At 32.8% G+C, this 15,645-nt stretch overlaps 1 protein-coding gene across 1 annotated transcript in view; it reads left to right on the top strand.

Moving 5' to 3' along the window:
* Positions 1-2,483, top strand: part of LOC137399441 (tRNA (cytidine(32)/guanosine(34)-2'-O)-methyltransferase-like) — a 12,985-nt gene extending 10,502 nt beyond the window's left edge. The window contains exons 9-10 of the mRNA XM_068085553.1: positions 651-754; positions 1,498-2,483. Of these exons, the coding sequence (XP_067941654.1) occupies positions 651-754; positions 1,498-1,641 (248 nt within the window). The 3' untranslated portion in view covers positions 1,642-2,483. The remainder of the gene's footprint in view (positions 1-650; positions 755-1,497) is intronic.
* Positions 2,484-15,645: the final 13,162 nt, after the last annotated feature.

Below are 15,645 nucleotides of genomic sequence, written 5' to 3'. Positions count from 1 at the left end.
ATAAATGATAGCAAAGGTAACCCTTTTGCAGGGGAAATGGCATGTCTTCTATAGGTTCCAAATGACATTTGTGTCATTTCTGGTAGAAGCTAATAAAGCTGTTGCCTAGCAACACAGGAAAAGCATATCATGTTACTAAGTCCTAAATATTGTTGGCAATATATTTATATATGATTAACGCGATGAAGCAATTATCTGAGGGTGCATTGCATCACGTTATGAGCTAAAAAATACAAATACATTTAGGTTCAAGCCATGTATGTTTATATAGCTCCGACTTTATTAATTTTTCAACAAAAAAACTACACAGGTTTAAGTTGTTTTTAGGAGATTTTGACTTGAAAAAAGCATTAATAGTAGTATCTTCGCCCTCTATGCTGCACCTAATGGTTTCATGTGACTACCGAGTAGCTATGTTTACTACAATAATAATTCTAAGATTATAACGGCTTATTATAAGTATCACTGACCCAACAGAGAGAAATAAAAACTGTCAGATTATCAGTACGATTAGCAACTTGGATCCTTGTACACGTAGATCAGTGAACCTAGTATGATTGCCGTAAGTTGGAGGGGATGGCTTTCTGGAACGCGTTTTGAATCTCACTCACACCTGATTATATGTCTATAGTTTGATTTATTTGCTTCAGACGAAGATTTTAACCAATTAGAAGGGCCAAACAGAGTGATAGTGCCTTTCATAGCATGTGGAGACCTGAGTGCGTATGATTCTGACAAGACCTACCCTCTCCAGGTTATATCATTTATATAATTACCTCTACTCAGAGCGTCTGCTTATGATAAGACTTCCCCTTTTTTGGCTAAACCGTAGCCTCCGCTCAGTCTTATGCTCATAGAGTTATCAGAGATTTTTTTCTGGCAAGCTCGTTGGACAAGCATGCATGATTCTATATTAATAAATCTAACTTTTTAATCGTGTTTGTGCGTTTTTGTGTAAACTCAATGCATGTGTGTGAAGATATTATCAATATTATCAATTAGTCAAAAATGTGTAAATGTAATGCGTTTACAAAATTTTGACTAATTTCGTCTAAACTTCCCAGACAAATGCTCCGTGCCTTCCACCAGGTCACCAAGTCACCAAAATATTTAGTTTCAAAACAGTCTGTTCCTGAGAACTATCTCCTTAAACACCGAACTTCAAGCTATTTGTTTGCGAATAAAAGAAATTCCGGGCATCGTCAGGTTTACTGCTGGTGGCAAATAAGAGGCAAAAAAAACAAGATGTTTTACATGTGCCTCTCTAGTAACAAATAATGGTAATAATGTACATCAACATTTTGGCTTTCATCGTTTTTAGATCGTTTGTAATTTTGTTGCCGCTTTACCAGTTAGTGGCGGGAGTTAATAAAAGTCTTGACATTGCTGGCAGCACTGACCGTAATAACCTTGACTGTAATTTATATTAGTTTCTCCGTATTACTAGCATTAATGAGGGCTTGATGGATGACTCATTAACTCTTGCATTATTGTTAGATGGAAGGCAAAGAGTACACCTATCATGACCCTGTTCAACCCCCCATAAACCCTCCGTATAAGGATGCTTGCGATAGAAAGAAAGGTAAACTTGGGGAAACTGATAGCTCAAAAACTGAGCATAAAGATCTACCACAGCCCTAAGGTATTTGATAATATTTTATAGAGCTCCATCTAGTCTTCATTTTTCTACACATGCCAGTAGCATTTGTAGATTTCTATTGGTGTTGTAATTTGGTCTTGTAACACTTGAGTTGTTATTCGGTATTCAAGCTATGATGTTGGAAAGTGGCTTTTGATTTTCAATTTTTTGCAGAACTTTTAATTTTTCAGGTTGTCAAATAATTTTTGACCTCGACAGCAGTCATTGGTACGATATTGTTAATTGCTCATGCAGCATGTATAGTCTGTTGAACAAATTTTTAGTTTTTTCTTTTTCTCTTTGCAAAGTGGCTGTGGCTTGCTAATTTTTTATTGAACTTCATATTACCAAATAATTTAGTTTGATATGTTATTAATGTTCATTTAATCTGTGTTGAGTGCTTTTTGTACTGGTTAGGGGCGGGTCTTGTTTTTAATGTTGCACTTTTTTAATGTCCAGATTTTTATCAAGTGGTTTTATGCGGCAAAGCATGCATACCTTATCGCCTGTTTTATATACATTTGCTTTTTGTCTTCATTTTCTTTTCAGATTTTTCATGTTCTTATCTTCTTTCACTCACATTTGAGTTTCACATACTTTAAACAGATATACTCATATAACCTTGCCCTAATATCATTCATTGTTTATCTTTTTAACAAATCCACTTGAATTTAAATTAGACTCTCATGTCTTCCGAGATAATCACATAGCATATCCTGTTTATAATAATTTGGAATATTCCATCAGATAAGAAGCTTTTTATTTTTTCTTTTTTAGTTCTTCTCCTGGCATTTGCTAGAATTTAATGTGGAAATATAGCATCCAAAATGGGCTAAGAATTGAACAGTAGCCTGTCTTCTTTCTGTTTTGGTTTATGCATATTCATCATTGGTTTTATTTTTGAAATGAGTGTTGTTTTGAATGTTTTGACATGCACATAAGAACATGCCTATTTGCAAAAAAAGTTATTAGTTCTATTTAGAAACATGACTACACTAATGGAATATTTTATATCTTGTAATATTAAGACAGTTTCATGCTTTTGCCATTATATTTTTTTTAATTCCAACTCGCTTTAAAAAGTTCACATGCAGCCTTCATTAAGTTTGTCACGGTTTGCAAGTGTTGATGATAAGATTATGTTGTATATCAACAGAGTACTCTATGCGGCAAATTTAAACTTTACATTTTTATCGGTGTGAACAGAGCCAAAGACAAACTAAGGGAAATTTATTTGCAAAGGCATATTTGCATTCTGCGGTGTTGGAAATGTTAAAACATGACAGCAATCACTTTTAGCAAAGGATGAGTAGCAATTCTCCAATACACATTTTGCTGCAATCTTTTTGTATCAATAACCATGTTAGTCAGTAAACTTTGTCATCTTGGTTTTGAGGTTTTTAACTTTGACTATGGTTATGAACACTTTTAGCCTTACATAATTGCTGGGAGTAAATCAACCAAGTATTTCAAATCTGCACTTTCTCCTCATCTACAATAATCTTCATCTGGAGCATATTATTATTAGAAAGGATATCCTTGCTGTCTCCTCAGTGCAATTTTTCAACACTGCTGAGATGTGTTTGGGTTAAAACCTTCTTTAATGCCTGTTAGGAGACATAAACAGCATTTGCCAGTTCAGTTCCTTTGTGACTGCCTACCAATAAAGCTCATGTTCACGTGTAGAGACACTTTATCCTTGTAAGCTTTATTAAACTACAAAACGACAAAAAACATGGGAGCTAAAATTAGGTTACATAATGCACACAGGTATACAAATACTATGACAAACAAATGACATGAATTCACAGAAAGAACATGTCATAAATGAAGAATTTTATGTCCGTTTAGGCGAACAGACACACAATTAAGTCTTTGATAATACTTTCATCAGTAGGTTATTACCGTTCAGGCACTAAAAGCAGATGTGTTATTGTTACGTTATAGAGATAAAAAAACTTTGTTTTTTTAGTTTTAAGCCATGCGTATTGGTTCTTGTTAAGGGTGTTGGCCAATTATTACAAATCCACTCACAGTCATAGAGCATCTCATAGTATCTGTAATAAAATGTCCTCAATTTTCTGGCCCAAATTTCACCACAAATGTGTATGATGTTTAAACATTAGTTTGGGAACAATTAGCAATTATTACAAATTCAATCAGTCTTAAATCATCTGTAAGCCATTTTAATATGTCGTCGGTAATTTGATAGTTCAAATGTAACCACAGGATTGTATGATATTTTAATCCTCAGTTTGGGACATCGACCAATTTACACAGCAATAAATCATGTCAAAGTTCTGACGAAAAGTGTTCTTCAATTCGTTGTTACAATTGAAAACAAAGTATAAGATATCCCTTATTTGATGACACAAAAATCCCAGAAGGTATGTGCTTTTGGAGGATTAAGCTGAATATACAAAAATTATTAAAATCATCAAATATTTGAATAGTTGCATGTTATAGAGCGCAAATCTTATAAGAGTAGGTTTCTTTTCCGTGTCTAAAAATGCGTAAAAACTGCAAACTTTATAATACTAGAAATTCCACTGTCATACAGCCCCGACCAAAGTGATATTGGAAAAAAGAAAGGGTACTGGTGGTTGAGAAATGCAATATTAGCAGTCAAATGGCACTGCAGTGCAATAGGATAACTGCAATGGTAGCTGTAATGTACTGGGTGTGGGTGTTATTATATACAACAAACAACAATAATGAAGGGAAAAGATTATATGTTTATATCTCTCCCCCTGCAATAGGAGAAATGCAATATTAGCTAATATTAGCAGTAGAATGCACTGATATTATTAGAATAACCAAGATTATTAATATAGTAATAATATAAAACCAATGCACAATTTTGTTTACGTTTCAAAACGTCATAGCTGACAATATCAAAAAGTAATATTTATTATAAATTTTTAGAAAATCTATTTAAAAAAGTGTTTGGTCATGACAAACAGCAATAATGAAAGGAAAAGATATTGTTTATATCTCTCCCCCTGTAATAGGAGAAATGCAATATTAGAAGTAAAATGCACTGATATTATTAGAATAACCAATATTATTAATATAGTAATACAGTAATAATAGAAAACCAATGAACAATTTTGTTTACATTTAAAAACGTCATAGCTAACAATATCAAGAAGTACCAACAAGAATATCCAAACTTATAATTAAATTTCGTAATCTCATAAAAATCGTTAGAAAAAAATATCGTCATATCCTTTACTTACACTGCGTTGGTCATCAGTTAGAATACCAAAGTACTCAAATGTGTCTGAAATGTCAGTTCATTTGAAATCGGCAAAAATGAAACGATTCCAGTACGCCTACGATAATCACCGAAACCTTCGACAATGCTTTAGACTGGTGAAAAGTGCACGTTATTTTTTCGTGAAATGCGCACGATTTAATCGTTCTATTTTTTGTCGCTCGGCGTTTCAATTTCCGGTCTTAACTTTTATAAAAGTGAGGCTTGACAAGTTTTAATAACGATTTTCGTCCAAATAAATCTGTCTATTTGTGTATAATTCGATTAGATGGGTAAGTTTTAAGATAATAACGACGGTTTACAAAGACTTGGTAACATATTTAAATAGGTTTGTATGTGTTTTGTATCGTTATTATACTTTAATGACTCTACAAAACGATGGTTAAATTTGTTGATGAAATTTTGATTCAAGGGTTCGTCTCATTGTTGATGAATAGTTTTCGGGAGTTGTGTGCACATGTGCATTTATCATAAATCTCCCCACCAATCGCTCCGCTCTGTTTGGTCGTGGGACTTTTATTTCTAACAAACAACAGTATGCGTAACTTTCTTTGTTCTCTAAATTTATTTTGTAGATGTTTGATGTTACGTAATCATTAGCAGGTCTTTTGCTGTCTAATGTTCTGCAGAAAAAGAGCTGGGAGTAATAAATCTTTTTTGCTCAAAAGGGTTTAAAAAAACACTGAAAGTATATCTACAAAGCAGATACTGTATTTTGAAAAAAATTATGAGAAAACCGTAGGAACTACATTATATGCAAGCCTAGGTTAAATGTGAAGTAGGAAAGTGTTTCTAAACATTTAAAAACCTGTGTAAGCTTGTTGAATAGCAATAGCGTAATAAGTAAAATTTCTGATATATAAAATACATTGCTGCGGTGATATCTATTAGATTATCAGTTAATAGTATTTTAATCAAGTAAATAATGACAAAACAACACGCATGTTTGAAAACAGAAAAATTTTAAAGCAGCCCCATTATTAGCCCATGTTTGTAAAAAGCAACAAAAAATAGTTAATTTAAAGATACAATGAATTACCTCCCCTGTTAGAAGTGTGCATATTTACAGTTTCAACAATGGACCTACTGTTTCGTAGCCGTGGCTGATTGATGCAAACATTGGATTTTGGTTTAGATTTTAAATAAAATTATAGCAAATATATTTGCAAACTAGTCTTTTTAGACTATTTATTATAAAAAGTTTTCATAGGTAGTAAGCAGCCTTATCGCGTTTCTGTTGTTGATTTGTCTACATAGCAACAAAGCACATTTGGTTTTTTATTCACACGCTTTGGGTTTTTTGGTGTCCAATGAAGTTATGAAGTTGATATGGATTTTTAGTGAAAGCTATTACCAATAACCTATATAAAATTGAAAATGATGAAGCAAATTCAATGTTTCTAATTAAGAGATATACCATAAACCATTATATTATTAAACATTCAATTGTATGAAAAATACCTTTCGATGATTACTTATGATGAGCATTGAGTGCCGAAAAAGAAAATTGAAAACTTTTTATTGATAGTCAGTAAGCAAATAGATATTTTCTCTTTGCTATATGAAGGTTTTTTGCTATAATATGTTCTCTCCTAAACAACCTGTACTAGAAAGCAGTAAGTTATGACGCTATAAAAGTAATTTTATGCCTCTACACAGCTGCCTAGATAGGCAAAAATGTATCCTTTTTTTTTCAAAAATATGGTCTTAATGGAAAACGTGTGATGTAAAACAAACGTGAGTATGCATATCATTAATGCCAAGCCGAGTTGTGCACTGTCTGTGAACTAAGTGTACAGACAGTGCACAAACAATCTACAAGACAATAATATAAAAAGGCATCAGGGCAATATTAAAAAGTTCATCGCAAGTTTCTATGCTATTACCGTCGATATTTTGTAAACATTGTATAGAACCCATAGTATAACTTTATACAAAGATGCATCATATAACATGATATACGATGCAAGTATCTCCTGTGTGATGCTAAAGAGGCAATAATGCAAATTACTGTAATTAAAAAAGATGCACACTAAATAGGTATTTGCCAGATTAGTTTCAGATTAATTAAGTTTAATTCATTTTAATTAATTTAGTTTTATAAAGCCTAGTTACACTTTTACTAGTTTATACTTCAGTCTGGTGTTAAAAGCGTAACGTTAATGAGCCCGTGTCTCATTTATTATACCTTTGTGAGAGAGTACGTACTTGCCTTTTTGGCATGGACTCTATGCTTCATAGATTCACACCTTATTGTTTGCCTGGTTATTAACGATGAACTTACACAAGATTTTAGTATATTATATCAGAAAGTATCGATATTTTTTATCATTTGCGATGTTTTTGATGTTTGAAGAGATCTGACGGCCAAGATGTTTCGAGAGTCGTCAAAACTTGATTGCGGTTAACACGCTCAGATTCCAGCAAAAATGGGCTTATGGCATTTATAGTTGCACTTCAGCAAAACACCGAATAGAGACGCGTACTGCTGCGACTTGAACGCAATAGCTGATATCAATAATGAGAAGAGATTATGAATGTGACCTATTACTGCCATTACACCCCACTCACCGCACCCGCCGCACCCGCCGCACTCACCGCACCCGCTCAGCTTTGATTCATTGAAAGTCATTTGCCGAATCGATGTAGAAATAGAACCAAAATTTAAAGTCACTAATATTAGTCCTTTCTATATTTGGAACAAATCGCATGAGAGTAAATTACTTCTCTGTGTTTGAGACTGTGTAAAGACTGCGGACCTCAGAATCTTATTATCGCCTGCTAGCAACAGCCTTGAACAATATTTCGTTTGTTCACTAAATTTAACTTATGGCATAGTTATCTCATGATGTTGCATAATAATGAGAAGGACCCTTGCTGCTTAATTTATAGCAGAAAAAGAGAGTAAAGTAACAACACCTACTGCGCTCAGTAAAATCTCAAACAGCACTGCAATTTTATCAGCTACCCAAAGATTTTTGAAAGAACTTTTTAGAAACACACAGGTGCTATGTGCAAAACAAGTTTGACCATGAAAGTGTTTCTAAATATTATAAATTTAGTAAGTATAGTTGAGTTATATTAAGTATAGAATACTCTAACCTTAACTATACTTAGAATAGTTAAGGTTTCAAACAGCATAAAACAGTGGCCAACTCTAGAAAATATAAAAATGGTATTCAGTGAAATTTAACAATCACAATAGTAATATTACAAATATTAAAAGTAAAATATTTAATATCTAAAATGGGTTTGCTTAAATTGTACCCGTAGAATTATTATTAAACAGTATTTTGGTCAAAGTTACACATGGAAAAAACCAAACATGTTTACATATTGAACTGCTTTATTAAAAATCTAAAAGCTAAAATTTTAATGTAATTGTTACATGCACAGAAATTTGGCTAATCCATTGACATTAAAAGTATTCATATTTTATATTGTACAAATTATTTCATAGCAAATCGCCAGAGGGAATATACGTTATATTAAATTAATAGTCGTTTGGTCAAGGTCTTGGTTAGGTTTTGAAATTAACTCAAACTCTTCCACCTGACTCTCACAATCTAGCTGTTAGTTGTAGGATGGCATAAATTTTCTTACTAACCAAATTGTGCATAAAACTAACTCATGGTTTTTGTGCAAAATTGTATTGGCAAAATTGCATTGACCGCATGATTTCAACTGATCACAAAACCATGAACTATCTAAACCAATTGTCACAAAAATTTATTAAAATTCAAATAAATTGGATGGTAAATATATCGCCGCAACTTTGTATGTTGTAACAAAAAGTACCATGGCAGTCCAGTAGGCAGGGAGAAATCATCAAATATGCCGATAAAACACTGGAAAAAAGTATATGCACAATGATTCTACAAATAAAAAGGCAAGTGGTTAGTGCATTGGTTTGTGGGTCAGTCTACCAACTGATAGTCAAGAGTTAATATTTTATATGATGAAATATTCTTTCCAACATCCAAGCGCCGTTTCAGACAAGCGCTCGCAATGGTTATTATAGAAAAGATTACAGGGCAGATTTTACACATCTTTGCAATCATTGTGTTGCAAATTCTGTTTAAGTGTTCAAAATTGTGTCTCAGCTCCATTTGCATTTTTATTGGTCCAGGAGTGCTGCAATTGGCTAATGTTCCCACGCAGCATAGTAGCATTGCTTAAGTCATTTGATTTCCCTGAAAGTTCATACAGCTAGTTATACTTCAAAATGGAGGTAAGATTCTACTTTTGGTTAATTAGACTTTCCTTTGAAAATCACTTAAGTAATTTGGGAGTATACTTTTTCAATTTAAGAAAGCTAAAATTTTGTGTTGTTGGTCGCTTAGAAACATCACATCTTTCTTAGCTATCTGTTCTTTTAAAATATTCTAGTTCAGTAAACTTTCTGATGAGCAAAATAATGAATTCAGTAAATACCCCACTTTGCACAATCAATGGTTATATATAATTCTTTGACTGCGCAAAAGTTTCTTTTTGACTGGAAAGCGCTTTTCTTAGCTGAAGTACTCGCAATTTTCTGAGAATACAAATTTTCTAATAAAAAATTCAGAGAAATTAATAAAAAACGCCTACATATGTTTTTTTAAATTTAAATCTCTAAATCCTTGTACCTTTGAAAATCAGATAAAGCAATTATTTTAGTTTCATGCCCCATGTTATTTATTCATGCTATTTCGCTGTGGAACAATTTTGTATACTGTTTGTGTTAGTAAATCTTGTGCTAATAAAACGGTTTATGGTGATTTCGCCGAAATTCTATTAGTCGAAATACGCATTTGCCGATAGGCCATTGGTCGAAATTGAAGCCTTTTGTCGAAAAGTGTAGTTTTGGTCGAAAATTTAGGCTATTGGTCGAAAACCCAGGTAATTTAGTCGAAAATAATACTACATGTATTGGGCAAAAACAATAAGAATTATAATATTAATAGTAAGTTTTTACCTGTTAGTTAAGTTTATCTTCAACTTAGTGTTAGTTTAGTTTTAAAATTTTTGTACTAGCTCCATCAGCTAAACATATGCTATGCTATAACTGCTGTATCAGAAAATACTTCGCATACACACTTGTGATATGCATGCAACTGATTTTTTATGGAGCTCTGTGACATTTGGGTGTAATAATTTATACATGTACAACGGTATTGCATGCTTCTTTACTACATGATCAAATTTGTGAGAGTTTGTTAAAAGCTATCACTACTTTATCGACACGGAAGTTCATTTGTTTCACAGGCTACAGTTAATGAAGTATTTTGAAATTGTATCCTAATTTTGGAGTAATGGCTATATATTTTTTCAGAATTAGAGCACAATGATAGTGGTATAATACAATTCTTTTTATATGCAACTGTGTTATAATCATGTATACTTTCTAAGCTTGTGGATTTATTCTTCAGTATAGCTGTGCAACCACTCCAATCAATTGCATACACGCATGTGTATAAGATATGCCTATATGCATATTGTACAAGTATGCTTGTAACTGCATAATTATTATTCATAGAAGTGCATTGATTCATTGTAGCTATTTCTCCAAAAAGTTAATGTTGCAATTTTACAGAGTAGCGTTTTGGGATCTTTCGTAAGAGCTATTGGAATATTTGTTCATATAATTGTTGAGATTCAACTCTAAAAATTTTAGATTAAACTTGTAGTAACAGCATTCAAAAATAAATATAAATCAATAAAATTGATTTATTAAATAGTTTATTCAGTAATGAATGACCTGCTAAAATTAATATATGGCATAATTCATAATATTATTAAGAACAGCAATGACAGATAGCTACAAATAGCAATTATTGATATAATGCCATAATACATCATCAAATTCTATGTTGGAAAATAAAACAAAATATAGGTAGTAAAAGTAGAGCATTCAAAATCTATCAAATGTTGGTGTTAGATTTTTGGCTGCCTTGATAAACTTTGAAAGTGAAATTGTTCTGTTTTTCAAGCTGTTCCATAAATTTTCTAAATCTTTATTTCTATATTGTGTGCTTTTTGTCTGTTTTCTCAGTTGCTGCTCATTGCCTAACATTTGTGCTACATAGTTTATATTTTCCGCTTCACTATGTAGGATGGACAAAAGTAAATACATATTAGGGTGTGGATGCGGTAGCAGCCCATTTAGTTTTCTGTGCCATCCTTCTAAGTCGTTGTTGGTTCTAATTTCTAAACCAAAAACACACCAGTCTTTTGGGCTCCACCCTTGATTATTGTCACTTAACCAAAATCTTTCAAACTAGTCCAGCAAGCTAAACATTCTGTAGTCCTGTTCCTCTATGTCTCTTTCTGCTCTATTACATATATAATTAAACACCTCTTTTACACTGTTGGCTGGTACCAGCGCTAGGGCATACAACATAGTGACCAGTTCTCTCACTTTACCATTCTTATTGCGATAGCTCTTTGATAGTCCATAGTTTTTCATATTCCGGTGGATCGATTGACAAAAGTGAAAATGACAACATCTCATCTCTAGCTCTTTCCCAAACACTTCATGGACTGCTTTCCACAGTGCTAAAATGGAGAAAAATCTTCTATTTATACAATATTCATTGGCATTGTATTGAGAATCACCATTGTTACCATTGACTAAACCCAAATCGTTGTACTAATCACAGATGCGTCCAGTTACGCAACATGGTGATACTGAGACAGCCTAACGTTTTACAAAATTAAACATTTCCTTTAATGTTTGAAAATGTGTCCATAATATTTTCAAGTGGGACATATAACCGCTTAATTTTTTGTGACAAACTTAATTTGGAATGGACATAGCGAACCTATTTTACATCATGAAACATTTCAATGTGAACACCTGTGTAATTAAATGTACATTCCAGATATTAGTGTTAACAAATACTTACTTACCTAATTCATAGTCAGCCATTGCATATTTTGCATTCAAACCAGGTGCTAGCCATTCTTTAATGTCTTTCTTTGTGCTAATAAAACTCTGTGCTACAAACATTTATTTGAAACATATCTAAAATATGACACAGCTAAAACTTTAGCAGTTGTGCATTTTATTTGCTTTAGGATAAAGCAAATAAAATGCACAACAGTATATGAATTAGGATAAAACTGGGTAGATGTTGCATAGCATAATTTGATATTTTGAGGCATAGTTAAATTTTGTACAACGCATCATTTAAGCCTTTCCTATGTTGCGGTGATTTCATGAAGTGTGGCAGTTGTCTAGGAAGGCAAATGTGTATCCGATAGGAAAATATGAGTGCAGCAGCAGTCATGGAACACACTAAAAATTTGAATGACACCAAATTTTGTCCGATGCCAATTGAATATCTTCAATGTGGTGCAAGAAAGACCATGTTATAAACAAACTTGGAAAATTGGCACTAAATTTGGTCTTTTACGAATTATCTGCATGGTCTGCGATACTTAGAATGCCACCTATTACTACCACCTAGTCTCTATGTCTTTCTCCCAATCTTTCACTGTACCTGATTGTTTTTGTATATTAATTGCGCCTTTATCAGAATGAAACAGAATGGGCACAAAAGATTGAAATTGTTAAATACTGGTTTATGCTGTATGTTCTTTAGTGTCAGTCTAATGAAAGTAAATTTCTCAGACACTGTTCTTAGTGTTCACACCATGTTAAGACTGCAGACCTTAAAATCTTGTTATTTCAAACCACCATTAAAGGGTTTTCTTTGTTCTCTAAACTCTGCTTCTATAGCATTGCATAATGAATAGCAGGACCATTTCTGCTCAATAGCAGGCCATGACTAAAAGGTAATAACACTTATTTCGCTCCTGGAAATCTTTCACAACATCAAGTTAAACAGTTTTATCACGCCTTTTCAAGACATCTAGTAGAAAGACAGAAGTATGTGCAAACCTTCCTTGGGTGTTTCTAGACATTAAAAACCCATGCCAAGATTTCTAGCAGCATAAGACAATGACCAGCTGAAAAATACTTTCCAAGGGTATTCAGCTTCTAAAATGCAGAAAGTTAAAGAATGTTTCAAAAACTTCATTTTCCAGTCGACTTTGAAAAATGTACAATAAGTGTAGAATTTCAAACACTAGATGGCTCTCACAGTAATATGATATCTTACAGTTTCGGAGCAAGAAAAATATAGAGCAAAGGATGACTGCAAATAGAATTGTAAGTGCTACATCTCATCTAATGACTAATAATTTCAACGATGAAATTGTTTTTCTAAATATTTAGTTTATCAACTTTGTTACCCAGATATTTATGTTTATTGCAGCCGATTATAATAGGCAATCATGTATACGCTGTCTATCAAAATAAAGGTTTTTTTAAAGCTGTAGTGATTGGTTTTCAGTGCAACAAGGGTGAGTTGTATTTGAGTTCTTACTATTTTAAAGAATTTGATATGAATATTAAGTAAACAAATCTTATTTTCAAGTTATGTTTTTCAATAAAATTTTAAATCAAGATTTTGAGCTCAAATTATAACACAAAACATCAGAAAATCAAACTCCAAAATACTTTACATTTACTTTACATGTTTTGGTTTATGGTAACTTTAATGTTTCATTTCATTTAAAAGCATGCTTTTATACAATTTGTCAATAAACCAGATTGGTCTACCAACATTGGAGCCACTGAATGGCTTATAAAATTGCTAGCCATAACAAACAGATTCCATAAAGATATGCTAGAATGGTTTTGCATTCCTGCTTCGAGTCGTGATTTATATCTCTTGGCAAAACAACTTTTGGTTCAAGCTCAACAACAACAGTTCCTATGTCAACTAATTAATAAAAAATATTTTTTGTAGCTTTGGTGAAAATAAAATATCTTGAAGATGGGCACCAATAAAGTGTTAAGTTGGAAGATATTCTTGTAAGGGTAAGTAAAGTTTGCCTGATCTGTCTTTATTTGTTGATTTTCAAGTATACTGCAAGTTTTTAGCATTTTTTAGAAGTAATGTGTAACAAACACTAGGAGTATAATGATATAGGTTCTAAAGGAGCGATAGTTAAGCTGTTGCATATCAGGGCAAAATATTAAACTGTAAAATATCCAGGGCTGATACTCTGAAAAAAACACCCACCTGGATAGGCCCAGACTTGGATATTGTACCCCCAATCACCTGGTTGATCAATTTGAAATACACCCCATAAACACTAGAGGGCGCCCAGGTTCCCCGCCCCGCTAAATATCCAATATGATTCATGCATTAATAAAGAAAAAAAAGCTACAAACAAAATTTTCAATTTTATTTAAATACGTTTTTATTTCGGATTTTTCGTTTGTTTAGTATTGCAAAAATGATCGTTTTCTCTTCTGCAAACGGCTTATTTTTTGTTGCTAACAGAGACAAACATATTGCAGTTTACTATTGGTAAAAAAAGTAAACAAAAAAGGCAATTAGCTAACCATAAATCAATTTATATAAACCGTTCGTGTGGCGACATAAGAGTTGCTCTGCCCACTAACGTCAGTATCGCAAAATGACAAAATGTCGCTATGCCTGCAAAAGGGTTAATAAAACTGATTCAAACAGCCATCATCATTTTCATTTACAAAGAAAAACAAGGAATATCAATGAAATAAATCTCATATCATTCATTCTGAATATATTGCTAAAGGGTTGCTAAGATGATGCAGTGTCGACTGTCTCTTATCCTTTCCCGTCAGCAAGCAAGCAGCAGCAATCTGCTTTAAAATGAAGACTGGAATTTCGGTGCAATTTCTTGGTATTACTTTGGCTGAATAAAACCTTAATGAGCATGGGCCCGTTTACTGGCTTGGCTGTGGAAACCCCCCTAAAGTAGCAAATTCACTGACAGTGCCCCATGGTCTGAAAACCCCCCCTAAAACGTGGTTTTGGCCCAAACCTAATGGGCCTTTTAGGGGGGAGTATCAGCCCTGGGGTAAAATATTGCAGTCGTTCAGAACAATTATCATAGGTATTTTTTGGAAGCATTGCCATAAATCATTTTTGAAATAATTGACACTTTTAAAAAGTTTTAAACTGATTTAATATTTTTAGGAAGGGGGATGTCTACCGGTTGCTGGTAAATATTAAAGCATTATTGCTAAAATCTATTTGCTTTTTCAAGGCTTTGCTCTGTTCTCAATTTGATTGCTTGATGTAAAATCAACAGAACAAATATATGACATGTTGATTGTCATAGCTTAACACAAATGCGTCATTGCAGATCAAGCTGGATGCTCTCTCAAGATACCAAGTGTGGATACAGAATCTATTCCATGTAAGTCTTACTGATAACAAACTTAATAATTAATTGGTGTTGATGCAATCAAGTCCTTATTATTACAATTTTGAGAACACTTTTTACGGATTACTTGCAAATCATTGAATGTCAAAGTGACGGTTAAATGAATTTGTGTTCAATTAAAGGGAGCCGCTATGTTTTTCAAAATTTCTCCTATAGTGGCATTTAACCTGAGTTGGCGTTCAAATAAAGGTGGTGTTCAAATACAAATGTTACGGTATGTAGTTTTTGGCTACTTGAAAATACAGTTATCAATGCCATTGGTGTGACAAAAACTATGCTAAAAACTGATTAACAAGTCAGCTATTATTTGGTGACAAACCTTATCGTATAAACGGATACATCAGTAAAATATTTATAACTTGGACAAAATTGATTTAGGTCATTAATCTGAAGGCCTACTAGAATTTCTCTAAGATTCTAGAATTTAGACTCTCAAAAGTCTCCATGGTTTGAAGATTACAGC

This window comes from Watersipora subatra, chromosome 7, assembly GCF_963576615.1.
Source record: "Watersipora subatra chromosome 7, tzWatSuba1.1, whole genome shotgun sequence".
NCBI lineage: Eukaryota > Metazoa > Bryozoa > Gymnolaemata > Cheilostomatida > Watersiporidae > Watersipora > Watersipora subatra.
This window is presented reverse-complemented; position numbering and strand designations above follow the sequence as displayed.